The sequence below is a fragment of the Mycetomoellerius zeteki genome, unplaced genomic scaffold, assembly GCF_001594055.1.
Source record: "Mycetomoellerius zeteki isolate Tzet28-1 unplaced genomic scaffold, Tzet1.0 scaffold98, whole genome shotgun sequence".
Taxonomy (NCBI): Eukaryota; Metazoa; Arthropoda; class Insecta; order Hymenoptera; family Formicidae; genus Mycetomoellerius; species Mycetomoellerius zeteki.
The window spans coordinates 1,853,731-1,880,989 of NW_017258021.1; the positions used below are offsets into that span (position 1 = coordinate 1,853,731).

At 32.1% G+C, this 27,259-nt stretch overlaps 3 protein-coding genes across 4 annotated transcripts in view; 2 read left to right on the forward strand and 1 right to left on the reverse strand.

Moving 5' to 3' along the window:
- Positions 1–461: 461 nt before the first annotated feature.
- Positions 462–1,843, forward strand: LOC108730893 (ELMO domain-containing protein 2). Of its 2 annotated transcripts, none has more exons than XM_018460840.1 (2): positions 462–627; positions 702–1,843. In XM_018460840.1, exon 2 carries the CDS (start codon positions 829–831, stop codon positions 1,765–1,767), a length of 939 nt encoding a protein of 312 aa, XP_018316342.1. In that variant the 5' UTR covers positions 462–627; positions 702–828; the 3' UTR covers positions 1,768–1,843. The 2 variants fall into 2 exon arrangements, with proteins under 2 accessions (XP_018316342.1, XP_018316343.1); XM_018460841.1 differs by having other exon boundaries at positions 610–627; positions 720–1,843.
- Positions 1,844–4,129: 2,286 nt separating this feature from the next.
- Positions 4,130–21,299, reverse strand: LOC108730855 (uncharacterized). Its single transcript, XM_018460783.1, has 7 exons — positions 21,285–21,299; positions 5,891–6,032; positions 5,284–5,472; positions 4,961–5,099; positions 4,703–4,864; positions 4,445–4,570; positions 4,130–4,358 (listed from the first exon to the last, which is right to left on the reverse strand). The coding sequence occupies exons 2-7, from the start codon at positions 6,012–6,014 to the stop codon at positions 4,202–4,204; spliced, it is 897 nt and encodes a 298-aa protein (XP_018316285.1). The 5' UTR covers positions 6,015–6,032; positions 21,285–21,299; the 3' UTR covers positions 4,130–4,201.
- LOC108730856 (uncharacterized) overlaps positions 10,299–27,259 on the forward strand; it is a 33,230-nt gene continuing 16,269 nt past the window's right edge. The window contains exons 1-3 of the mRNA XM_018460784.1: positions 10,299–10,376; positions 15,011–15,532; positions 20,793–20,924. Of these exons, the coding sequence (XP_018316286.1) occupies positions 15,380–15,532; positions 20,793–20,924 (285 nt within the window). The 5' untranslated portion in view covers positions 10,299–10,376; positions 15,011–15,379. The remainder of the gene's footprint in view (positions 10,377–15,010; positions 15,533–20,792; positions 20,925–27,259) is intronic.

Sequence of the window (27,259 nt, forward strand, 5' to 3'; positions counted from 1 at the left end):
TAGAAAATTAACCAATCACAGTCGAATATGAGAAGAATAATCGACTCTGATTGGTCAATTTTCTATAACTTAAGATCCTATGACCGCTACGACTTCTATTGTAAACCCCGCATAACATGTTCATTGGTAACTATTTATTATATATAAGGCTGTATATATAAATATTACATATTAAATTATTTATATTCTATTTATTATTTAACTTTTTCTAATTTGCTATTTTGATGGTAATAGAGAATTGACTAATTTGAAGAAACAATTAATACAATTTAAAAATGGATGCGAGCATGAAATCAAATCTAAATATTTATAATCTGAAATACAAAGAATTATATAGATTAATTATAAATAATTACATGAAACCTTTCTTGCATTCTTGAAAAATCTTTGGATAAACTTCTTTCGATTCTTAACGTTTAGCAACGATCACGGTATACGAAAATACCTAGATGTGACTTTGGCGTCCGACGTTCGATGTCCGAAGTAACGTCAGACGTAAAGTGTGAAGGCATAATATATTGACGTCAAGCGCATAATGGAAATTATTGATATAAATTCTAAATTATACTGCCTGCGCGTTCGTATTCAGTGGTGAAACGCTCGAGAGGAAGAGAGAGAGAGAAAGTGGTAAGACGTGATGTTGGCGAGGTTATATCGAATTCTCTACTGATATTTATACAGCGCTATTTATATTTACATAGTGATATGAAAATAAATAGTCGAAACGAAATGACGTCCACTACAGTACAGAGTAACACGGTGACAATACGGCGCTTTTAGAGGGACGCTTTCTGACAGACGACCGTCACTATCTTTGATCGGGCAGGCATGTTCAGGTACTTTTGGGCTCTGGTGTGCTGGTACTTCAGGCCCTTGATAAAATGGTTCTTGCACCACACCACGCAGATGTGCGAGTTGCAGAGGATCTGTTACGGACAGCCGTCCGGAGCGCCGCGCGCTTTCGCAGTCGAGGAGACTCTTGAGCAGTCGCGCAACGCGAATATTAGGACCCTCGTAGCTTACTTGAATGACATTGCTGATCACCGAGGGATAACGACGAAAACGGAGCGCAAGATTCTGGAGGATGCCATCAGGACCGTGCTGGTGACGAAAAAAATCAATCCCACGGCACATCCAGATTTTGCCAAGACATTTGGTAAATGCGTGGAACTGATTTGGGGTTACCGTCAGCTCTGCGTGGAGTGTGAAGAGCTTAGGAAGATGCCGTACAGCGTGGATAATCCGGAACACGAGCAAAAGCTACTGAAGTTATGGAACCTACTGATGCCATACGAGCCCCTGGATGCGAGAGTAACCAAGCAATGGCAGGAGATCGGCTTTCAGGGGGATGATCCCAAGACAGACTTTCGTGGGATGGGAATCCTAGGATTAGAGAATCTTGTTTACTTTGCTCAAGAGTATCCTAGCATGGCTACGCATGTATTGTCCCATTCAAATCATCCACGTTATGGATATGCATTTGCTATAGTCGGTATAAATCTCACAAGCATGGCTCTGAAGTTGTTAAGAGACGGCAGTGCTAAGACTCATATATATAATTCCTCGAAGACCTTGCCGACGATTCGTGCCTTTCATCAGTTTTATTGTTATCTATTTTATGAATTTGATGGATTTTGGATCGATTCCAAACCTAGTAATATGATGGAATTCTCATCGATACAAGAAAAGTTTGAAAACAGTATCAGAATAGCGTTAGCTAATCCATCAACTGTTTTCAGGATAAATGTAGCAGTTGACAATATTTAATATGAATACAAATTGCCTTTTATTTGTAAGAAACGAGACCAAAATGGCTATATAAGAAATGAGTACAATTTTTAAACTAGCAAACATGGAACTTATTTGTTATATATTTTCACAATGCTAGGTTTGTTGTGATATTAAAATGGCATTTAAGTAAGTAATTGAGTTTTACATTATAGAAATCTTTATCTTTTAATTTAGTTTTTCTTTAATAATATGATGTGATTAATATCTTGATGTGTATTTTATTGTAGTTTTATTATAATTTTAATAGTTTGTTTAGCTGTTTCCTTAAATTTATATGAATTTATACGTAGGTTACGCTTATCACGTATGTGATACATTAAGTTGCATAACAAAATTAAACTACTATGCATTATATATATTTTATATTGATTTAAATAATTTTATCAGAGTTAAAATTTTTTAATATTGGCTTCATTCTATTATTTACTGCGAGTACTGAAAATCTATATATACATATAGTTCACGTTACGTACATTATATTTCAATACTTGCAGTGAATAATGGAATGCAGTCATCATCAGCAGCAAATTTATATTACACTAATGAAGTTTAAACTTCCGAGTTTCAAAAACAGATTAAATAACTTAATTAGTAATAATATCACAATATAACTTTATCACAATATCGTGCCTCATGAATTTTATTCTTTAATTATTCGAAGCATATTTAGAGTGTTATAAAACCTAAAGAAAAGATAATTAAGCTAAACAAGTTACTGTACTATGGAAGAACAATGTTGCTTTTATAAATTTACATTTAAATTTATTATACAATGTGCAAATTTTAAAGTTTAGAAGATCACTTTCAGATAATATTATGAAAATATAAATTGATATAAATTGTCAAAGCTTGATATAGAACTGTCTTCAATAAAATTTATATTGTTGCACGTTAATGGGAAATTGCTATTAAATTCAATTAAGTGATTCATTTGAAGATTGGAATTTCAAGGAATTTCAATTGGTTTTAAATTTTTTGCATCAAAGATATATTTCTGTAAAAAATAATACAGATATTTTTGTACAATCTAATTATGTGTTTTTCTGTTTTCTTTTTAATAAAGTGTAACTCACATGATTGCTCATAAAAAAATTACATGTAAAAAAAGCAGCAATAAAATTTGTAGTAACAGATATAATATAACATTATACAATAATGGAATGCATTGTGACTAATAACTTGACAATAAAATCTTTTCTTAACAAAACAGATACGAATCTATTCTGAAACAAGCGATTCATTTAAGATATTCTCAAGCAAATTTAATTAATAGGGAGTTTTTGTAATACCGCCGTTTATCCAGGTATGGTGAATGCTAAAGTCAAGTTATCTTTTTCTTAACTAATGAAGAAAAGGATAGCGTGACTTTAGCGTTCACTGTATTTGGATTCATGTTATTGCAAAAACTCCCTAATACCGCTTTGCCTTTCTTAAATTTGTTGCTGTTATACACATTCTCTCTGTATCATTACTTACTATATAACTTTTTGAATATATTTCAAGTAAAAAAATATATTCTTTATATAGAACTAATGTGCAAATATTTGTGTATATTAGATTGTTATACTAAAAATCATATTTTCTATCTTTAAAATAATTTCAATTATCAAATATACTTTTAATATTGTACTATTAAATTAAATTTCGTAATTATATTTTTGCGTGATGAAATAATCAAATTTCTCAGTTATTTCATCAATTTACAATGTGATAAATATTAAAAAAATACTTCTCACAAAGAGATGTACATTTATAAAAATATTATTAATAAGGAAAGTTTCACAACTATCCGGAACTGATTTGATTCTCCATGAAATATGTTGTTAAACACGAAAATCTAAGAGAGAGACACGTATTTTTTTATATGTGCACTAACTCATGTTAAGGGGTGAAACATTCTTTTGAAAAAAAAAACGGTATTTTTATTTTGAGCCGAATACAGTCGGAAGTATAAAAGATGGAAAAAAATTTTTAAACAAAAGTTGTACGGTTTCAAAAGTACTTCAATGTTGTGAAGAAAAAAAATTTTTTTTAACTTTTTTGTTAACAATTTTAACAAAAAAAATACAACTTTTGTTTAAAAGTTTTTTTTCCATCTTTTATACTTCCGATGGTATTCGGCTCGAAATAGAAATACCGTTTTTTTTTCAAAGGGGTGTTTCACCCCTTAAACATGAGTTAGTGCACATATAAAAAAATACGTCTCTCTTAGATTTTTGTTTAACAACATATTATGGAAAATCAAATCGGTTCCGGACAGTTGTGAAACTTCCCTTGTAAGTTTAAAATTAACTTTTTACACATGTATAATAATTTAATGTACACTCAAAAGTCATTTTTAGTATTATAAACAATAGTCTGTACAGAGAAACATTCATATTGTATTTTTGGCAAATCTCGAATGTACTTATTAGTCTTCTTTATCCTCTTTATCTTCTTTTTCATCTGATTGCATACATTTAATAGTTGCTAGAACAATAACCAGCACCCCAATGCAAATGCTAGCTAGCTTGAGTATCCACGGATTATCATAGAGAAACGTTATAATTACTTTTGTGTATTCATCGCTAGAAAAATAATACATTAATGTATAAATTTACAAATAAGTTAAAATGAAACATTTTTAAGTAATTATGTATTTCTTTAAACTTACAAATAGCTTGGAAGTGGAGGTACTTCTTCTGGTTTTATATCTTTGTATTCTTCTTTGGCGAATGCTACAAAAGAAGCAACATCATGTGTTCCTACATCATACCGATATATTTTCCCATGCCTAAAACTGTATGAGTAGAACGTATTAATATACTATATGTCAGTTATACTTTTCAATTTGTGCTTATCTCACAGTGTGTTTATATAATATTCAAGATATCAAACATTGATTTATATATATATATATATATGTGCTTACAGTATAAATTTTGGCGTATTATAAATGTTAAATCTCCTGGCTGTGGAAATCCCAGTTGTGGCTTTATTAACAAGTGCTACATTTACTTTATGTTTAAGCTTGGCACCGACCATTTCCCATTTTGCCATTGTGCGTAAGCATTGTACGCAGTCCGTGCTGTAACTGATATTATAAGCCATGATTAGTATACGTACTGCCGTTACTTATAAAACAAATTAAATGATTACTATAAATGTAGAAATAAGGATTGAGACTTACAACATAATGAACCAATCGCCAGTCGTAGCACCAGTGCTTGCTTGAGTTAAATGCTCAAATGTATCGTCTGTAAGTTCCTTTACTGTAGGTGCTTTATTTTCCGTAAACGTAGTTATAATGTCTTCGTCCTCCAAAGGTCCTGTGGAAGAAGATGCAACATGAAAAAGTCTATAGTACAATCATAGATCTATAAGCACGCTCAGAAATAAAAATATATGTAGACATATCACAATGTATACGGGATAATAAAGCACAATGTATTATCACAAAATTAAATGAGTAAAACATCTAAATGTAATTTCTATTTCTTGTCAAATCCATACCGTCATATAACAAAGGAAGCCCATGTCGGAAAAATATTAGAACAGGTTCTCTATCATTACTATATAATTGGAGTAATTGACTATCAATAGCCTTAACAACCCACGCAGACATGACATCCACGAGATCCTCACGCAAGTGAGCCAACTTCTTTTCATAATTATTGCAATTTGTACAATCCGCGCTAGTTGCTGCAAATGAGATTATTATCATTAGTAATTATAAATTATAATAATGAGGGTAATTAAGATTGTTATCATATATAGTTGAGAAAACCATAGCTTAAGTAACATTATAAAAAATAACAAGCAGAATTGTTTAGCTTATTGCGAGAGATTAATTATAGTGAATATGTACATGTGCTTTCAAGATCATTGTTTGAAACAAATTTATGTTGAAAATTAAAAGCTACAACATTCATAAGATCATAAAGCCTTGTATTGATAGACTCTAATTTGCATCATAAAAATATAAAATATATAATCAGGACTATGTAAATAAAATATAAATAATATATACAAATAATTAGAGTCTTTGCAAGCAATATTTCCTTTTCCCTCAAAAAATTTTAGAATTCAAGAAAAACAAAGAAAAAAAAAAGAAACTTACTAAATAGAACGATCACATATTTTTCGACTTTTATAAGATTCAGGAGTTCGTTGTCGTGCACCCGCTCGAGTTTCGTGGCATGCACGCCGGAAAGGATGCATATCGCAATTAGGAGCACCAACATTGTTAATTCGTGCGATGATGATAATGTAATACAACAAGACACGTTCACGTCGCCACGCCGGCAACTTGTGCACTTGTGCACGTCAAGCAACGCGAACGCATCAAACCAAATTAGTGGAACTTGGCCGGTGTTTACATTTACAAGATGTACATACACGAGACGTAGAAAGGGGGCGCCATCCATTGGTCACGTGATATCCGAGGTAGCCATGTTGCGGACATGGTTGCGGATTTGATTGGAAATTGGAACCGGCCTCGGATGGAAAATAGGTTAATTTACGTTTATTTATTATTATTGAGCCATTATAATATTATTATTATTTAATACACGCGGGCGAGATGAAGCGTCATAATTATTCTACATTCACTTTTTTTACATTAGAAATAATTTTGGTAATAATATTTGTAAATTATTAAAGAAATCATGTAATCTCATATCAGAGAGTACGTATTAAATTTTTAAAGAATTCTCTTAAATCAATATTTAAATATATCATTAATTGGCTCGTAGCCCTTATTATTAATTTATATTTATTTATTATTATTGAGTCATTATAATATTATTATTAGAAAATAGGTCTGTTTTTTTATAACTGAACTAGGTAGTATTATACTTTTTGTATTTAAAATGAAGTAGATAATATATGTTTGATATTTGGCGAAAATGGAAGGAAAGTTCCAGTGTAGCAATAAAAAACAAATCAATATCAATAATTGATGATACGGGGAGTGTCTTAATAGGTTAATTTATTCGCGTTGCTTCAAAATTAATCTCTAAAAATTTTACACTTACAAGATAAAAATATATTCAAACGTTGAAAAAAAGGCAAAAATACTGAGTGCAAGAAGTGCAAGCAACAGATCTATTCTAATATTTGTAGAAACACTATTAGCGCTATTTGTGTCATTCTATTTTTATCGTTCATTAGACGTAAAAAAAGGGTAGAATGACACAAATAGACCCAATAGCATTTCTTTGAATGCATTTTAATCTCTCCGCAAAGCGTATATTGTGCATGATGTATCGTTTTACCTCTGTTTAATCCTTAATTGCGATGTCGTGGGTCCATTAGATCCAAAGACAAGGCATGGACATGGACTGTCATTCGTGTGATGACCCTGAGAAAAAAATGTCAAAATATTACGAAACAAATGTTACGACGTAAGTAACGTTTGCTTTGCAATACTTTGACATTTCCCCTACAGCACAAAGTTGCACAAAAGTTGCAGAAACACTGACGCAACATTGCATGTTACAGCAATATTGCAGAGATTTTGCAGCGATATTCCTGCAAATTTCTGTGCTGTATGGGTTCTTCGATATTTATTTGTTATGAAAACATTTGATTATGACGACGAAATATACATTTTTGTAAAATATATTTCATTAATTGTAAAAAAAATAAAATAGATGGCATATTTGTTATTTTATTTCACCGCCATTTAAATAAAGATTTGTTTCAGTAAAATAAATATATTTCTCACAAATAAATTTTTAAGTAGATATATACATATATTGTATAAATGTGTGTGTCTCGTACAAATCATATTCTTTAGTTAACGTAAAAATAAGATCATCACGACCGTAACGACAGAATTATTTTCACGTGCGTATCGTAGTCGCAACAAATCGATGGCGAGATATACGGTTTAGCAGAAAAAAAATAAAAAAAAATTGTAGCGGCAGATTGAAGAGATTAATAAAATTGGAAATAGAGGTACGTATACGCTGGGCGCGAGCGGCGTATAACGTTTTGTATGCTGATGAATCAATAGTCCGCTGAACTTTTGGCATGGGGAGAAAAAAAGGGCGCCGCGCCAATGATATGTAGTCGATAGATTTTGATAACCATCTCGTTCGTGTGGGATTTTGTGGGCCATCCGATGAGAGAGAAAGAGAAAGAGAAAGCGAGGAGAGAGAGGATGCAAAAATGTAAAAAATGTTCGCAGCAGCACCGAAATCGGTATTCATAGGCTACGTTTACACCGTGCATTTAGACCGCGGCCTATACGATAGATGTCTTTGTTTATCCTGTATATTAAACAAAGACACCTATCGTATAGGTCGCAGACTAAGCGCACGGTGTAAACGTACACATAGTCTATTCTTATTTCACCAGACGGTAATTTAATATGTTCAGATGTTAATACGATTCTTGTTGATTGATTTATAATATCCTAAAACTGTACTTTTTAAGACAGTCTTGAATATTAGAACGGGCTATGAATATCAAAAGATCCAAAAGCTTTATGAAAGTTTATGTAACTGTTAATATTTTGACGGAAATTAGACAGAAATTGACTTGTAATGTAATACATTAATTTCGTGATTTATTATTACTTTGATATGTTTCATAGATATGTGGACTATACATATATATCTATGACAAGACGATATATAATTTTAATTTTAAAAAATTACATTTCTATTATGTATATATCCGTGTTTAAGTCTTCATGTGTGAGTGGTGATAGCTAATATAAAATACAGTTCTCAGCAGTATACATCATATATACACGATGTTTTCATATTTTTTCGATAAATTTCTAAATTCTTAATATTACAATAATTAACGACAAAGTTCACATAAACTTATATTTGAAATTGGATGAAATAAAAATATAATTAATATTAAAAATAATATTATTAATTTGATAAAAAATAAAATTAAAAAAGTAGGTACAACTAACGATAACATTTTTAATACTAATGAGATGTGATTAATATTAAGTCACAATTCATAAGAAAATCTCGATTCCATTCGATTGAATGCAAATACTAACAACAATTTGACTGTCGCATCTTTTCAAAAGTCCCATGAAAGTTATGAATAGTTTTACAAGTATCAAAAATATGTTGATAAAACTCTCTTTATTTTTACATGTATAACGTAATCAACAATATAAATATTCCTACAGATAAAAATTTTAAAAATTCAAACAGAAAAGTACTTTGAAAATCTCTTATTAATTATAACTTGATATTGATTAGATTTTATCAGTTCAAAATTTTGTTGAATCTAATCTTTTAACCTCTAGAGGACCGGAGGCCCCTTTAGAGACTTGACAGTGGTACGATCTTTTTCGCTACTCAACCCCATGATATTGACAAAAAAGTTCTAGCTCTTAAAATAAAAAAGTCGATCAAAAACATGTTGGTCCTCAGAAGGTTAATGATAACTTTTTACACATTTTTGGAACATAATTTTATATGAATTTTTTATTTAATATGAAGAATTTATTCTAAAATTTATCAAAGGAATTTAGAAATTCTATACTTACATAACATTATTACGCCTTAAAAGGATATATTGTTATTTACAAAACATTTGTATAATAGATCATAAATTAAATGTATTATGAATTATGCATTATGGTCTTATGGAGATATATGAATTTATATATCAAACAATCAATAATCTATTATATATACTCTTTAGTTGTCCCCGTTCGGATTTACCACAATCACTTGATAATCTTGAAAACTTCAGATTTGACTATTTTTAATAATATCTCATTAATAACATCATTAATCTTTTACCCTTTCAGTATAGTTTCATTTTATGAAATTTTTAAAAACAAACACGTAATTGCTTGAGTCGTTGAGTAATTTTTCAATATAAATATGCGATTACGCTTGTATAAGTTGTGAGAAAAAAATTTTTTGATAGTATGTGAATGACATGAGAGAATTTACATTTCTCATTTAATTGATTTTTCTGAGGATACATATGTGTCGCTGGTGTATAATAAATGTAAAATCAGAAGTCCGCTATCAATGAAACTTTTGTACCACGTTGCTTTCATATTCTTTTTCTAAATATTTTTGCTCGTTTTATTTTATGCGTGTATGCGTGAATATGTACAGTAACTGCGCGTAATACTGTCGACACGAATCGCTTATAATATCGAAAAAAATTTCTTGGCAGAAATACGACATGTTATAGTAAAAGTATGCAATTGACGATAACCGATAATATAAGAATTTATTTAAATATAATATGGAATAATTTTAAATAATACTAAAAAAATTTCAAGTATATTATAATATATGTATTCCTATATTATATGTATAGTATATTCTTGTATTATAATATATGTATTAATTGTTATTAACAAATATATAAAATAGCGGATATTGAGAAGCGAATATATTGATAAATACATATTTTAAACTCGAAGTAATTCAAATTACGGACTTAGTTCTTAATAATTGGTGGTACCTCTGCACTTTACCTCCCTTCACGTATCGAAGAGTACTTCCGACATTCCCGGAGCACCTCGCGCAGCGATTATTCGCGGGTGGGCCGTCGGTCGCTTATACGCTCCTGATTAAGGGGGGTCGGAAGTCGAAGGTTGAAAGGTAGGTAATAGGTATAGCGGCATAGATAACGACGGCAGCACACGGCAACCAACGCGTGCATGTCCGTAGCGAAAATCGTGCGCTGGTATGCCGGCGAAACGTCGGGACGTCGGCGACTACCGCAACCCTCCTTGGATCGCACGAGGGTCGGCAGTCGCGTGTACCCGTAGTTGCGAGGGGGTGGCCGACCGCGTTGAAGCGCCGTACGTAAGAATGTAATCGGTTCAGCGAGAATTCCGCCGTCGCTCGCGCGTTCCGTGGATCATCGTCCTTGCACCGTGATGGCACGCGAGAAATCGTAATAATCATAGTCACAAGCACGTAGCTCTTTCTCCCCTTTGATTCGCGCGAGAAGTACGTCTCACCTTTGAACGAGGAAAAAGCACCGTCGAGAGGACGAGACGGTACCGCCGTAAACCTGAGATCGATCCCTCGTTTACGCGCATCTTGGGTCGCATTTACAATACGATCGTGCTGTCAGCTTCGGTTGTTATTGATCGTAAGACGAGGTATTGATCGGCTTGTTCCCTTGAGTGACGTGCATCGTGGTACCAAATCGGTGCTCGGCAGCGAATTCGGCATCGAAATCGATAGTCTACGCGAGCCTGTCTGTCTTTCGATTTCGCCACTATCTCCTGCGAGCCGATATAAAATTTATATTTGATCACTACGTGACTTGGTGACGAATCCGCCTATATCTCTCTCCGCTTGTTCGATTGAATAGTATTACTGCACAGCTTGCGCTGAGCTTATATCGGACTCTAATAGTGGAGGAGATCAATTGGAGGGAACGAAAGCGGGTATCCTTTGATGCCTGTAATGCACACGGCTTGATGGTACAAGCTACAGCACACTGAGAGGAAAGCAGTTGTGATGCATGTGTTATAATTGCATGGTGAAATAGTTATTGTTAGAAGCCCCATGTTTTATAGTTGTTATTGCTATAATAATAATTATTATTATATTTAGTTCTACATACCAAAAAAATAAGAAATATATAATTGGCACTGAAAATAACTATTTCATAGAAAAAAAAACGACCTATGAAATTCATTTTCGGTACCACAACTATATATATATTTTTTGGTATATAAAATTATAAATATGTAATAATTATTTTATTAATATTATAGCAATAAATAACTATAAAAATAGAAATTGGAAAGAATAAGGGCAATAGGAGGCAAGCGCAGAAGACGTCGCGCAAATAATACACCCATAAAGCGTAAAACCTCTTTATTCTACTAAACACGCTTATATGTTTCGGCTCACTTTTGAGCCTTTTTCAGAGACAACACAAACTAACATATATAAACTGTGAATAAAAGTTATTTTGTCATGGTGAGCTCCCCTACATCGAGAATATAAGTGCCAGAAATTAAACCCAAATAAGAATGAAAGAAAAAGAAAAAAGAAAGGAAATATTGGAAATATTGAAATAAAGAATATGGAAAACTAATTTATCAAAAAACTTTAAGATTATAATTAATTATCCCGAAAATAAGGACGTTCACCGTGATCACAAAGCACCATATCGTAAACATTACTATTAATTCAAAAATTGATTCTTGATATGTTGGCCAGTCAGTATCAAACACAGTGAGTCACTTTTAGATTTAGCTAGTATTTTTTGAGATTTCAAATAGGAAAATCTAACATTAAAACTTTAATCAATTCCAAGAAAATGAAAGTTGGAATGATTATTCATTGAACTTTATATTTGAGAATATTAGCAATCGTTTGAAGAACATTATTATGGCTTTCTCTCAGCGCGGCCTATCATTTTAGCGACATTGCTTCGCTTGGCACTTTGCATGTTTAATTCTACTACGTCATCACGCGTTTGCACGTGCAAGCGAAAAGCTTTTGACTTTTATTCTACTATTGATTTTAATTTTATAAAACTCGGTTATTGTCTTTTTTCATCGCATTCAGAGAAAATAGCGTCAATATATCGCGTTATATGACGGAAACACTTCTTACTAATAGAAGGCCGATAAGAGCAAAGTGTGCAAGAGCTGTAAAGTTAAAAAGCTGCAAAATCGTGTCAGAGACCGAGACAGTTTTAATCGGTATAGTATGTAGATATCGTGTCGGTATAAGTACTGTTATTTGCAGAGAATAACTGCCCCGGTTTTTTTTCCTCACTTCTGCGATCCTATTTTTTCGTATTTCGGCCTCTCGGATGCAATCAACAGCTCGGAAGTTCGTATCTGGGACTCGGTTTTATGGTCAATTGTACCGTTGAGTGCATTTGCAGCTTATTTATAGGCCGTGGGAAGTGTTATAGTTTGTGCGCGTTTGTTCATAGGTAAATCCATATCTGAATGCAGGGATCACAAAATAAAGCACATCTATTCCGTTCTGTATATACATAAGTACTCAACTGGATTATTGAATATCAATCTAAACTAGGTTTTATATATACATTGTCTACAAACAGATGATTTATAGATTTGTTTCTTTGTTTAATAAATGCACGCAACAAAGGTAATCGTTTCCCATAAGTTCTTAGACACTGAACGATTTCTTTTGTCAAATTGCTTTATCACGTCACAATTTTAAGAAACTTATTGAAGTTGCAAGAAGAGCTATTTCACCTATTTTATTGTTTTTTTGTACTTATTATATTTGTAATATGTGATATGCTGTAGAAGTGTTGTTTTATTGCAATCAAACTCAAGTATATTATTACGATTTTTTTAACCCTTAAAAAGAATGTGTGAATTTTGCAATCTCTTTAAATTTTTTTCAATTTTGGTATCAGATTAGTATTCAGCGACCTGAAAAATCTTCAAATTTGGATAACACAATTAAAAAATATTTGATGAGTCTTTAATGGCACACATAAGTCATAGCTTTGATATACAATAGATCTTTTTTTTTTATTAATCATAAATATTTTTTTAACCATAATCAACATAATAAATTTCTTTCAAGAGATTTGGAAGTCTTAACGACATATTTAATTTTGCAATAAAATTTCTCGAATCACATATTGTAGTTACAACATGCCAAAATACAATAAAATAGCTCTTGTTTGCAACTTTTTAAACGTAAATTTTTTAAAATTATAATATATTAAAGCAATTTAGTAAACGGGATGTGAACTGTATGTAATAATAAAGAGCAAAGATGAGTTCTTTTTTTGGTATAGCTGGATGTAAAGCTCTAGATATACCAAAGTAGCGCAAAGGTCCTCCATTTTCTATTTACTAACCATATCATATACCAATAATATTAAGCGTTTATTGGTCTACAGTCCACTAGGTTCAAAATGGCGGTCGAAATAGCCAATAGGAAAGTTGTCGGCATTTCGGCTCAGATAAAAGGATTGCGCTACTTTGGTATATCTAAAGCTTTAGCTGGATGTAGATAAGCACGCCATCCGTGGCATCGTCATCTCACCTACTATCCAATAGTATTATAGATTTTCCACAATAAGCCATTACCTAAGCTTTTTAAGTCTTAAGCCGTAAGAAATTGACCAATATCACAGTCGAATGTGAGAAGAATAATCGACTATGATTGATCAATTCCTTACGATTTAAGATTTAAAGCTTAGGTAATGGCTTATTATAAAAAGCCTATTATAAAAATACTACACCTAGTTATATAAAAAAAGAAACTCATTTTTGCTCCTCATTGTATATTTCTTTAAACATTTTAATGCTAAAAACTGAGCAATCGTGATAAATATGGTTCTGCTAATATCGACATTTTATTTTGAAACATCTCTAATAATTTAATTAATACAGTTTTTTTCGAAAAATTATAAATATATATATTTATAATTTTATATTTATATATTCTTTCTCAATTTCTTTTATAAAATATATATATTTCATAGTTTTTAAATATGTTATTGAAAATTGAAAATAGCTCTAACAATAAGTTATTATTATACGTAAGGTTATTATACGTAGTTTGATGGCAGCTAATCTAATTTATATTTATTAACCGAAAATAATATTATAAATGGATGAATTAATAATTAAGCACGAATATATTGTGGATGGATATTGAACTAGAGTTTCAATTAAAAGTTTTTTGTAGATTTATAATTTAGCTTCTTATGATTATTTCTTAATCAATTCTTAATCAATTTTAATGACCACATGAAATTCTTGGAGGAATGATGTCTTATTTAAAAAAAATATAGAAGCACAAGCAGGAAATACAAAATATTTTGCTGTAGATATCAATCTGATACACGACAAAGCAATAAAATATACAATAGAAGTTATACAACAGTTGTTTTCGTGTGACAGATAAAAGTGATTTATTAAACGTGATCGGAATATGAAGTCGGCGACACCATTATTTATAGCGGTCGAATTCAATAAGCCTGTGCTTTTCAATTCGCATGTTCTACACATTTTCCTACATTTTTCTTTTCTTTTGTGAATAATGAAAAAACGTCTCAAAATGTAAGCATACCGTTGAAAAGTGCTGCAAGAAACATGAAATATAGCACAGTCGTAATTTAAATGTCGGCATTCTAATCCAATTACGCAATTGTTTCGTGCACGCTCGCGCGCCGATTTGCACTGTTTGCAGTGGCGAGACACGTGGAATTAAATTGTAGCTCAACCATCGAATGAATGAACAAAGCTCCGGACTTTGTGCTGCAGGTGGAGCAGAGGGATGCTTTCCATGACTCGTTTTTTATATCGAGAAACGATATACATATAAAACTGGACGTCTCGATTACAGTGCGGTGTCCTGGCATCGGCACTCCTATTACGCTGTCGACTACAACGGCGTCGTATCTCCCGAGGGAAGAGCGATATTCTGTTAAATCGATAACGAATGATGACAGAACCACGTGCTGCGGCATGCGACTTGTGCCAAGTCGCTCCTGGCTCTATTTTGGCATTCGATATTCGAAGCTGGCATGCCTGAGGAGTACATGTCACATTGCATCGTGATCGTGCACAACCGCGCGATCTTTTGTTTCTCTTTTTCCCTTTATCCTGCCTAGGCCAGGATACGATACGTAAATGGCTCAGGAAGTTCCTGAAACGACGTACGAGCCGGAAGTCGAAGAAGACGCAAGGAGAAAGCGCGAGCACCGAGTTGTTCAGGAAGGCACTGTGTTATGGAGGCGACGGAAGGAGGAGCTACAACGTCAAAAGCACCGCGAGCAACGTGAAGTATGTGTCACACAAATGGGCGTTTCTGGTATGGCCACGTTGCTGCCGTTTATACCTCTTGCCCTACGGTCCCGACCGCCCCTTAATGTCATTGTCTCGCCTCGCTATTGTTACCGATCGGATAAGGGTCTACTGCGAGAGATACGGCCTCGGGATATGTTCGGTGAACCGGAACGTCATTAAGGCGAAGACGGGCGGACTTTGGAAATTAATCCTTCGTGGTATTGCAAGCAGTCGAGACATTAAAGTCCAGCAACGCCGAGTTTGATTTTGGAAATGATTGTTAAACATTCGAAATAATATACAGAAGACAGACAAAATAATATGATTTTGAAATCTAGGAAATACACTGTTTATTTTATTACTTGTTTTATTAATAATAATTGGCCCCCCTCAATTATTTGTTTTTACACATTTTATCCTTGTTGGAATACGTATAGAATACAATGCTTGAATAGTTACCAATGGAATGTTGTATTAATTTTTTAGTAGAATATCTTTCAATTGTTTATATAAAAAATATTTGAGGAGAAAATTTGTTTCTCTTTCTATTTTCCAAAATTGCCCTCTATTCTCAAAGATATCAATATTTATCTTGGCCAATGTCATCATTTAAATAACGTCGAATATCATTTGTAGTTTTGAAGAGTAGAGTGAAAACAGATTTGCTCTTCCAATATCTTTAAGCAATTAGAAGATATTTTGCTAGAAGAATGGTATATTATTTTATTGTAGCAATTGCTCAAACAAGTATGTACTGATAGAAAATCAGTACATTTACTCTAAAGAGTAAAAATTGAGCCAGTCTTGAAAAAGAGTGGTTTAATCTTCAATCTTTTTGTAAATTTATTTTTCAGACCGGTAAGATTCACTCTAAAAGTCTTAAAGAGAAGATTTCCGCGGATTCAATACCGGTTGGCATTTCCATTTAGTGACACAAATCGACACAAACATCATTCTATCTTTCTTGACGTTCAGAGAGTAACAAAGATAGGCGACATTTGTGTCATCAAATAAATATAAAGCACCCATTATTTTTCGATCTATCATAAAATAGAATCGATATATAAAGATAGTTATATTTATTATTGAAAGAGAAATGTTTTACTCTTAAATGAAAAATTTTTAAATCTAGAATAAAATAATCCAGCATATCGATTTCGCCTAAAATACTTATATATTGTGGTGTCAGCATCATAAACATATGACAACAGTTTAAAACTTTTAGAGTGAATTTCATTCTGTAAAAATCTTATTTTTAAAGATTGAAAATTAAACCATTTTTTTAAAACCATGTTTCAATTTTCATTCTTTAGAGTGAGATTTTATTTAAGAGAATTTAGAGAGTGCGTTATAACATTGGGTAAAGATTTATTCTAAAAATGTAAGAATATATAAACTTTTAAATTTATTTCCCCCCCCCCCAAATCAATAAACCAATCTTATTTATTTCGAGAGAGCAGAATAGGAATTATTGTAGTTTTAATATTATTTTATATTTATATTGTATAGGTATTACGATAAGATTGAATATGTCAAAAATAATATTTTTGTCTTGTTATCTCAGGAATTCTTTCTAAGAGGATGACTTTATTCTAACAAGGATAGAATTTATATTAAAAACAAATGGTGGAACGAACTTCTTATTGATAAAACAAATAATATATTTCTCAGTTATTCACATTATTTTATCTGTATTTGCAACATAAATTTGTCTGATGTTATGTCGTAGAACAAATATTCATTTACATTCAATCTGTGTATAGGGTAAAAGCAGGGATTATGGAATAGGCTACTAATATGGAATAGTGGCTTATTTTTTAAACAAAACATTGCAATCTGGCGGCAATCACTGAAAGTTGTTGCAACTGCTACCAAACATGTCATAACAAGCAATAAACTCAGTCCGACCAAACGTTTTGTTACAATTAATATTTATTCATTTTCGTTACGTCAGGAGATCCGGCAGCTTTTTCTAAAAAGTGTTCTCACAAACTGAAGGTAAGTTTTTTTAATGCTTATATTACATAGACGCTTTTAATAATGTTGCATGAGCAATATTATGCAGATTAATTGCTATTTCAAACTTGTTTATTGCTACGGAAAGACTTTGTTTGTCATATGACGACATGCAGGTAATGTGGAATACATCGAGGGTTGAGAATATAACTTTTTGATTCTTTTTGTGAATAATGTTTATTTTAGATGCTAATATTTATTGCACGTCATAATTTAATTTGATTCAAGATTTAATTTTATTGTCCATGCGTAATAACGTTCAATGATGCTATTATATTTTCTGTGTTATTATACAATAAAAATGTGAACAGTTTTCTATTTTTCTTGATCAGTTTACATAAATAAACAAATTTGGACTTCATTTATTGTGTTATTTATTACTATGATCAAAATTTCATCGGTATTCCATATTATCCCATTTTTAGACCTCCCATTTTCTCACTTTTTACTTTTTTGTTAATATTGACGTTGGACTTAAATTTTGGCAACTTTCATTTATTGGATGTTGTAGCTAACATATTCCTCAAGAGTTCTGTGTAAATTTAAAGTCTTCATATGCATTTATATCGGAGTAATATTAATTTAAAGAACGCTATTTCATAATCCCTGCTTTTACCCTACTAGTAATTAAGCGACCTAGACTGAATGAAAGAATCAGTAGCAAATAAACATTGAAATGCGGTCAAGATTATTTGATAAAAATATTTGAAAATATAATATTTTTCCAAAATGAAAATTAGTGATTACTAAATTGCGATACAATATTAAACATCGGATGATTTTTTTTGTTCATTCCTATTACAGACATGTTTTGAAAATGTTGCTGTAATTTCAGTACGTGTCTGACCTAGTTGCGTTTATTTCTACGTTTCGCGAAGCGTGTCGTTGAATTCGGAGCGGGGAATTACGTACGAAGCGAACGGTAATAAAACTATCCCATTAAAGTGGATTTACATAATCTCCGTTTCTAACTATCTTAAGAAACAAGCCGCGAAAGATAACCCAATAATCTATCACGGTTTCTCCTCGTGCGCTTTATATAAACTGTATGTCTCGTTCCGTGTGCTCGTTACGAACTTGTAACAAATGTTGTACAGCTCATTAGGCGTCGGGGTCGTGTTAATGGTAATCTCCGAAGTGACCGTGGGAATAAATCGTAATTAGAAATAAAATCGATGTCTACGACGGATGTTTAAGAAAGCGCAAACTCTCGGAGATTCGGAAATTCTATAAACAGTCAAATTTTCGAGATAATTAAGTTACGCCAATTTATTCATTTAAGTTGATTGGCGTAACTTAATTATCTCGATGAGAATTTTCTACGATTTCGTAGCAAACACGCGAATTATTTTTGGGAATTGCTTTTTCAAATATATTTTTGTATCACACATTATTGTTCATAAGTTCGATAATATTTGCAGTTTTCTTAAATCTTATGAAAAGTTAAGTTAACAAATTCTTTTTTGAAAAAATTTATGTAAATCGAGAACATTATAACAAAATTCTCTCTCTTTTTTCTCTTTTCTGTAAACTCTTTTGAGATTAAAAAACATTTCAAGTTAAAAAAGATTTTGTAAAAATGAATTTTTACACAAGAAATTTCACTGTTAAATTCATAAAATCAAATTATATTCAATTTGAGTTATTTTTAATCATTTCTGGATCGCTACTACTTTTATTCAATATGTTATTAATTTAACTAAAACAATGGAGTTAAACAATTAACTCAAGAGAATTAATTAAATTTGATTCAAATTTAATTTATTATTTAGTAAGTGCATATATTAATATGATCGTTGTTTACTTTGAAACTAACTACAAAAATGGATTGATTTACATTTTGGCACACATTATAGAAGTTAAAAATAACAAAATGTCATTTAACTCAAGTGATTGGATTACTATTGTTCCTTCGATATCGAACAGTATTAACATCATTGCGGAAAAGCATAAATTTTTTAAAAACTATTTTAAAGCTTAGAAAACTTTAAATACTTTATTGACAATTTTCAATTTGAGATGTTTCATTAAACTACAGTGTAGCATGTCAAAATAAGACAAAAATATTGAAAATAAAAAGGAAATTTATAGTTCTCTCTTCTTCAAAATAAATTTAAAAAAAATGCATTTTCTTTACGATTTGTTTCGATCCAGATATAACTTTTATTTTTCGTGAGATGCAACAAAATTATAAATGTTCCTGAATTTATGAACGATAGCGTATATATTTTTTTAACACCAATTATATTCGGCGTTTAAAATCTCGCTACCTGGTTTTCATCCTTCTTCTATTTTATTTTGGTATTGACGTAGCATAACGATGATGCGCAATCATCATCGGGGCGATCCTAAATATTTACAGAACATACGCTCGTTACATTCATTACCATCCTCTGTGAAAATAACAATTCGTACGGAATATATCGTAAAAATGCACGGGCATACACGGGCATATATGTGCGATATTCAGTCCACCGTAATATCTGTCGCGTAATACTTTGTCCTGCTACCGTTTCAATCAAACACAAAATACATGTCGAAATTATGCCGGTGAAAATCCCGGGATAATTATTGCTTCAGTGATTATTTCGTATCGTTAATGCAACACGTCGACCGTATTAAATTGTGTTTACCGCGTACTGGGGGGGAGTCGGAATTTATCGTGTAACCAGTATGCTAATAAAGACAGGCCGAGGGATTACCTCGTGGTCCCATCCCTCTTATTACTCGGGAATTTGGTGCAGCCGCGGTCTGGTGCAAGTGCACGCGGTCGAATGCAAGTGCGTTAGCAATGTTGCCGAGAAGGGTTGATACGCTCAGGGTTAATCCTATTTGCCCGTAGAGTTCTCGATCGCATCGACATTAAACGTCTTCAAGTTAAACGGAGAAAAGGTGACGCGCGACTTCCTTTCTAAGCGCAAAAAGCCATCTTTAATTTGCGGCGTCGCGTTTCTAGACGCCGCATTTCGATCTCTTACGAGCCCCAAGCGCAATTATTTCTTACATACCAGACACGCGCGGTATCCTGTCGCACATTTATACGACATTCTTGAGAACTGGTAAAAATTTAATTTAAAAAAATTCCTCGTTTTATTGCAGCTTTTACTTGCACAACGGAAAAATTCAGCACACACTTTAAATGTGTTTTTTGCGCGAAATATAACTGCAGTCGCGTTGGCTGACGTTTGTAGTTCAGCTGCAACAGTCAGTCTTTATGCTCCTAATTCTTTTTCCCTTGCAGCTGCAGGAAATTCTGGCCAATTACTCGCCGTGGGGTAAGCCAGGTGGCGGCGCGCCCTGCGCGGCCACCCTGAGGAAGAGAAACGTGCCCCTGGAGCCGCTTGAACTGCCGAGATGTCACAGTTTCGGTCAGGTAAAACAGAGAGACCGTAGCTGTCATTTTTCTTTCTGCCTGCACTCTCGTCGCAAAACTTTGTCCTCGTAAATCCGACCCGGTGATCGCATGCACTCGTCTCTGAAAACTTTCGAGCTCGCTTACGCACGCCGTCACACTGATGCGCGCGAAAGCGTTACTCGCGCGAGTAAGATTTGTTGTCGCGTTTTTAATGTTTCCGAGCATCGGTGTTCCCGAGCCGATAATTTCTTGCAGGGGAAAAATGCGAGTTATAGCACATGAGAGCGTTTGGAGTTGAAGTGGCCAAGTGTTACTGTCGTAAACGAATGAACTCGAATAAAAAGTGTTGATTTTTCAATATGTAACTTTTAGGATATCGCAAGAAAATGACGATGTAATTACGAGAAAAAGAAGGCAGATTCCGTTTGGCTTTGCAACGCAATTAATTCGCAACGTTTATATTCGAAATATAATAATTCGAATAATATATTCGAAAACTTGTAAAGAAACTTGCTATTTTTTGCTGTAAGGAAATTATTATTATTTTTTATTATAAGGGAATTATATAGTGCGCGAAAATCGTGCACATTTAATTTTGGTGTACGCGTCTTGATTACCGAGCAGCAGAGTTTACGTACAAATCGAGTTATTAAATCCTTACGCACAGTATACATATACAAACACGTGTGGTCATGTATAAAACACAAGAGCCAGGAAACAATATTACGCAACGCTGCGCGTAAATAAGTTTGCAGCGTCGCTTACAACATTGCATTATTACACATTAGAATATTAATTCTGTCTAATATTTAGAAATTAGCCGAAGTCTCACTTCATCGATTCAACTTCGCTAGAAATATTATTACTCTCGTAACTTTTACTTTTGTGAAAACTAATTAGATTTTATTAACGCGAGTATATATTATACAATTTATTATCATCGTCATGCAATTTCACATTATCTCTCTCTCTCGTTATCTATTATTATTATTACTTCAGTAACATGTGGATTTAACAGTTATAAGTGTAGATTTTGTTTTTTAACTTATTAGAATATTTATAAAATATAATAATCTTTTCTAAAAATGTGTGTTCACCGATATTTTAACGAAATAGATGTAGTAATTAAACTAAATTTGTTGAAATTATTGGGTGGTGAATCTGTAAATAAGGTATGGCTATAGAGGGGAGGATTATGGTTTATTTAATAAATCTGGAAAATTTCTCTTGAGAATAACAGAGCATTTTTTCTAAAACAATTACGTTATCTGTCCCAAACTGATAAGTAATGATAATCCTCAGAAAGTGCGGTGAGATTTTCTCCTCCTTGATGTTTTCGATGTCTGAATCCATCATCCGAATAGAACTTAATGCAATTATACATAGAATAATTATTTTTAATATATTAAATAAATTGATAAATTGATAAATTTGCGGACTAACAATAAGAATTAAATTGATTTATTTTCTCTCAGCCGGAGACAGATGATGATACATCTGCCAGAATTGAAGGTTACATATATTAACTCGTGTAATATTGTAAATCTTTATCAATCTTCTTCATATCTTATATATTACGGATTTATATATATAAAGTTATATCAAAATTTATTTTATAAGACTTATATAAGATTATAAATCCCAAGCTCGACTTCTCTCCTAGAATGAATTTATAGTACGTAATTATATAATAACATTTTGTTGTTTCTATAAATCTATAAGCATTTTATTTTTTAAACTTAATTAAATATTTAATTAAGGGTTTACTCTTAATTAAATATTTTTAATTAAAAATAAAATTTTAATTAGGTAAACTTTTAATTTTTTGTTAAGAGTTAACTTTTAATTAATTTTGAAATTTAATCTGATCTTATAATTTTATTCGTTTTTATATTGAAGATAGAATTTTATAAAACTCCATAAAATTCGACTTTTTATAAAGAAATTGGTTACTTATAAAGAATTTAATTCTATATATTAGATTATATTCTATGATTTTTTAATCGATGTCTTGTGTGAAAATTGATGCTCCTTTACATAATACGTTGATATATGCATTTCATAGATGGACAATATAGATAGATATAGACAGAATTAATCTCGGTAGAACGAAGTAAAAATGTCCATGGAATTCATCTCCCTTGTTGTTTTGATTAAACGAGCTTCGTATTTCCATGCAAATTTCCATACGTTTTCTTTACCGCGACATAAATGTACGTCCGTACGCAATTTTTTGCGCGGCATAATTCATCAAAAAGGGAGAGAAAGAATTTCATACACATTTTTCTGATTTCTTAAGCATACGTTAAGAAAAAGAAATGAGCACACATATGGGACAAGTGCATTAAGTATTTTTTTATCTCAGTGGATATTTTAAAAATGTGTCATGTATATTTTTCATTTTAGTCTCTTTTTGTGCCAGGAGATCGAAGAAATGAATAGAATGATAATGAATATGATAATAGAATTTGTATGTGCATTTGTCGTATATATTTAGCGCTAACCGCTTTTTATCTGCAGTAAACTTCAGAAATTGTCATAATGTTTGGCGCATGCAAAACTAGGGCACGAACACAGTCACGAACTGTAGGATTTTTATCAAAGCAACAAAACGTATTTTACCATATATGTTTTTTCCATGGCATTTGCTGTATGTAAATATGCTTCGAATGCGATTATGCTTTTGAGAACATAAATGTATTTTAATACCTATGTGCATATATTCCGAGGCACTTTGTCCGATAAGAGTAAGGAAATTTGTCCTATTCTGGGTATGCAAATAAAAAAAAAAACGGCAGCGATCTATTTTAGCTGGTTAGTTATAGTCACAGTCGTTTTTAAAAAGTTCGCTTTAAACGCGCATTCTCCTTCGCACATTCGGAGAAAACTTTCATCGCTTGCTTGCGTGTGCGTCGCCAATTAAATTTGCATCTTTGTACGCTTATGGTCGTTATCGCGCAATATATCGTCAGTACGCGAATTCATCGCTTCAATGGCATCTCTCTCCGTTCTCCCATAAAATCTTCATACAAAGGCAAATTACGACACACGACTACTCCTGATTCTCGGCGACACGAACGTCTGCCAGACGTCGCGCTTGAAATAGTATAATAGCTCCGGAAATCGTCTGTATTACTGCACCGAATATTACAAAGGCAGCACGTACGGATTCCGATTTCTACGTTGGTGAAGTGGGATAAGGAGGTAAAGAACACGCCCCGATGTTGATTCGATCCAGTCGTAATCAACGTTAAGGGTCGGTTGCATTGACATGACCTAACTCTCGGAAAATTAGTTTTAGCTTGAATTAAATAAATTTTCTTTCTTCATATATAAACGAAGTATAATAATAAAAAAAAATGAGACGTTAAATGTAAATCCTTCTTAATTGACTTGAACTCCTCTCGATTCGAATAAATATAATTATTATCGATGCTAGTTAAGGAAGCTGTTCCGAAAATTCTTGACAAAAAGTTGCAGAGCATATTAATTACTAACAAATGAAACGATTATTTATGTAATCGGTAATCGAATTATAAAGACATTCGTGTGTTTCTCGTGAGCGAGGCCACTGCATGCAAGTGCAAATTTTGCAATGTACAAAGGCGCATTCAGTGACTTTACTTACTTGTACGTAAAATTTACGTATCGATAGCATTCTAAAGTTAAAAAATTGGTAAATAAAAATATAAATAAGAAAGCAGCAAAATCCCTTTTGCATAAAAATGCCTTATATATTAGCGGTGCCCTGTTTGTGGGTTTTCTAAGTGCACAATTGCAAATAAATTTACATTAAGATTAAAATAACCATCTAATACAGTGATGATGCTAATAGAGAACCGAATTCGGTTGTATGTGTGGATAAATATTTATTAAAAAATTTGATATATAAGCAGTAACGGTAAATAAATGACATAAGAATGTTTGATATTTATTTTTAGGTCATATATTAGGTCTTCAAAATACAATCTTAAAATTAATTAATAACCTAATTATTGTAAGTTACACATTTGATGTAAATAATCTTTGATAAGATCTGGTTAAATGGAGCTAAATACGTAGTTATTTAACAGGGATTGGTAAAAGTAGAAATTGATAAATTGTCAATATATGTAGTCTGAATGCGGTAGAGACTTGACTTATTAAATACTGTGATCAATTGCAATAATTACAATGCGTGGATCACTAATATGTTGTCTAGTCTTATACTATTAAATAAATGATGACTTGTATAATATATATACGGTTGAGTGTTAAAGTTAATATATCAGTTGTCGGGTCAATGTGTAATGGTCTAATGATAATAGTATATATATGTTATCTATATCTTATACTTTAAAAGAAAGAAACATTTTAAGACTCCGTAAACAAGTATTTATACACAGGGTGGCCCATGTAAAGTGTTAAAAGCTATTATCTCTGAAAATGTGTGTCAAATGACTAATATATTCAGACAAAAGTTTTATGACTTTGAGGGGAGCATAAGATGGTACCATTTGTTTGATCTTGGGTAGCGTTGTCAAAATGAGAGCAAGGCCATTTTGAATTTTTTAAATGAAATCCCCCATTTTTTTTTATTATATGTATTTATTATACGTATTCTTGTAGCTTACCTCGAGAGCTTTCCAAAACACTATAATTAAGTTTCATTAAGTTTCATTTTCATTAAATACTTTTCGAGTTATGAGGCTTGAAAGTTACAATATCGCTGGCATTAGCATTACACAAGGTATCCGACCGACGGCTAAAACCTCTTGAATGTTGTTCAGGATTATGTTCTGGATAACATTTGTCAAGATGAAGGCCATTGGAGGTTGTACCTCTTATTTTCATTTTTACGTAAAAATGAATTTTTAGTGCAAAAATGAAAATAAAAGGAATAATCTCTAATAGCCTTGATCTTGACAAATGTTATCCACGACATGATTCTGAATAACATTCAAGAGGTTTTAACCGTCGGTCGGACAACTTGTGTAATGCTAATGCCGACTGTACTGTAACTCTCTTTCAAGTCTTATAACTGGAAAAACACTTAATGAAAAAATATTTTATTATAGTGTTTTGAAAAGCTCTTGAGGTATGCTACAAGAAAATGTAATGAAAAATAGGGGATTCGATTTAAAAAAATCGACCTGACCTTGACCTGGTCTTGGAGACGCCAACCAAGGTCAAATCAATGGTACCTTCTTATGTCTTCCTCCGAACCATACAACTTTTGTTTGAAACATTTTTTTGTATCTACTATAGTTTTCGAGAAATCTTAATATATTGTTTAAAATGGGACACCTTGTATTGTATAAAAAGGTCAAGAAGCTACATATCACTTTGTACATTTAAACCTCGTTTTTGTTTCAGTATGTGTCATTTCTAATGTCAATATTTTGTTTAAAAATTTTTTCTCGTCTAAAATATTAAATAAAACATTGTCCCAATTAAAATCATGTGACGTATTAATTCAGTGCCCCATTATTACCGAGTGTTATGTATTATTCCTATGTGTTTTCTATATTTCTCGATTCTAGTTTTTAATAATTTTTTCATTTGACCGACGTATGACGCATCGCATTCATTGCAATTTATTTTGTATACTATGTTAGTGTGAGCAAGAAAAGGTAATCTATCTTTTTGTATTGATTCGGTATTCCGTTATTACCGAGTGTTGTATATTGTTCCTATTTATGTGTGTTTTCTATATTTTTCGATTCTAGTTTTTAATAATCTACTCGTCTACCAGACATATGACGTATCGCATTCATTGCAATTTATTTTGTATATACTACGTTCGTGTGAGCAAGAAAAGGCAACCTATCTTTCTGTATTGGTTCGGTGTTCCGTTATTACCGAGTATTGTGTATTGTTCCTATTTACGTATTTTCTATGTTCCCCGATTTTAGTTTTTAATAACCTGCTCGTTTGCCCGACATATGACGTATCGCACATTCATTGTAATTTATTTTGTATACTACGTAATGTGAGAAAGAAAACACCTAACTTTTTAAAGAAATCAAGTCAAATGTGTAACTGAAAGTAATTCGGGTATTAATTAATTTTAAGATTGTGTATTGAAAATGAATTAAAAAGAAAGGTCAAAACGTTTATTTAACTTGTCACTTATATCACTATTTATATATATATATATATACATATTTTTTAAATTAATTTAATAACACCTACAGGCTGCGTTCCGTAACTTACTGCCAGTACTGACAGCATGACGTCACTCTAGTGTGCTAAAGCAAGCGTTCCATTTTCGCAAATATACTGCCAGTGTACAGTGAAATGATAGTAACGGAACATTACTTTCAGCACTGCGTGTAACTAATACATAACTAATAAGTAATTTTTAACGTAAA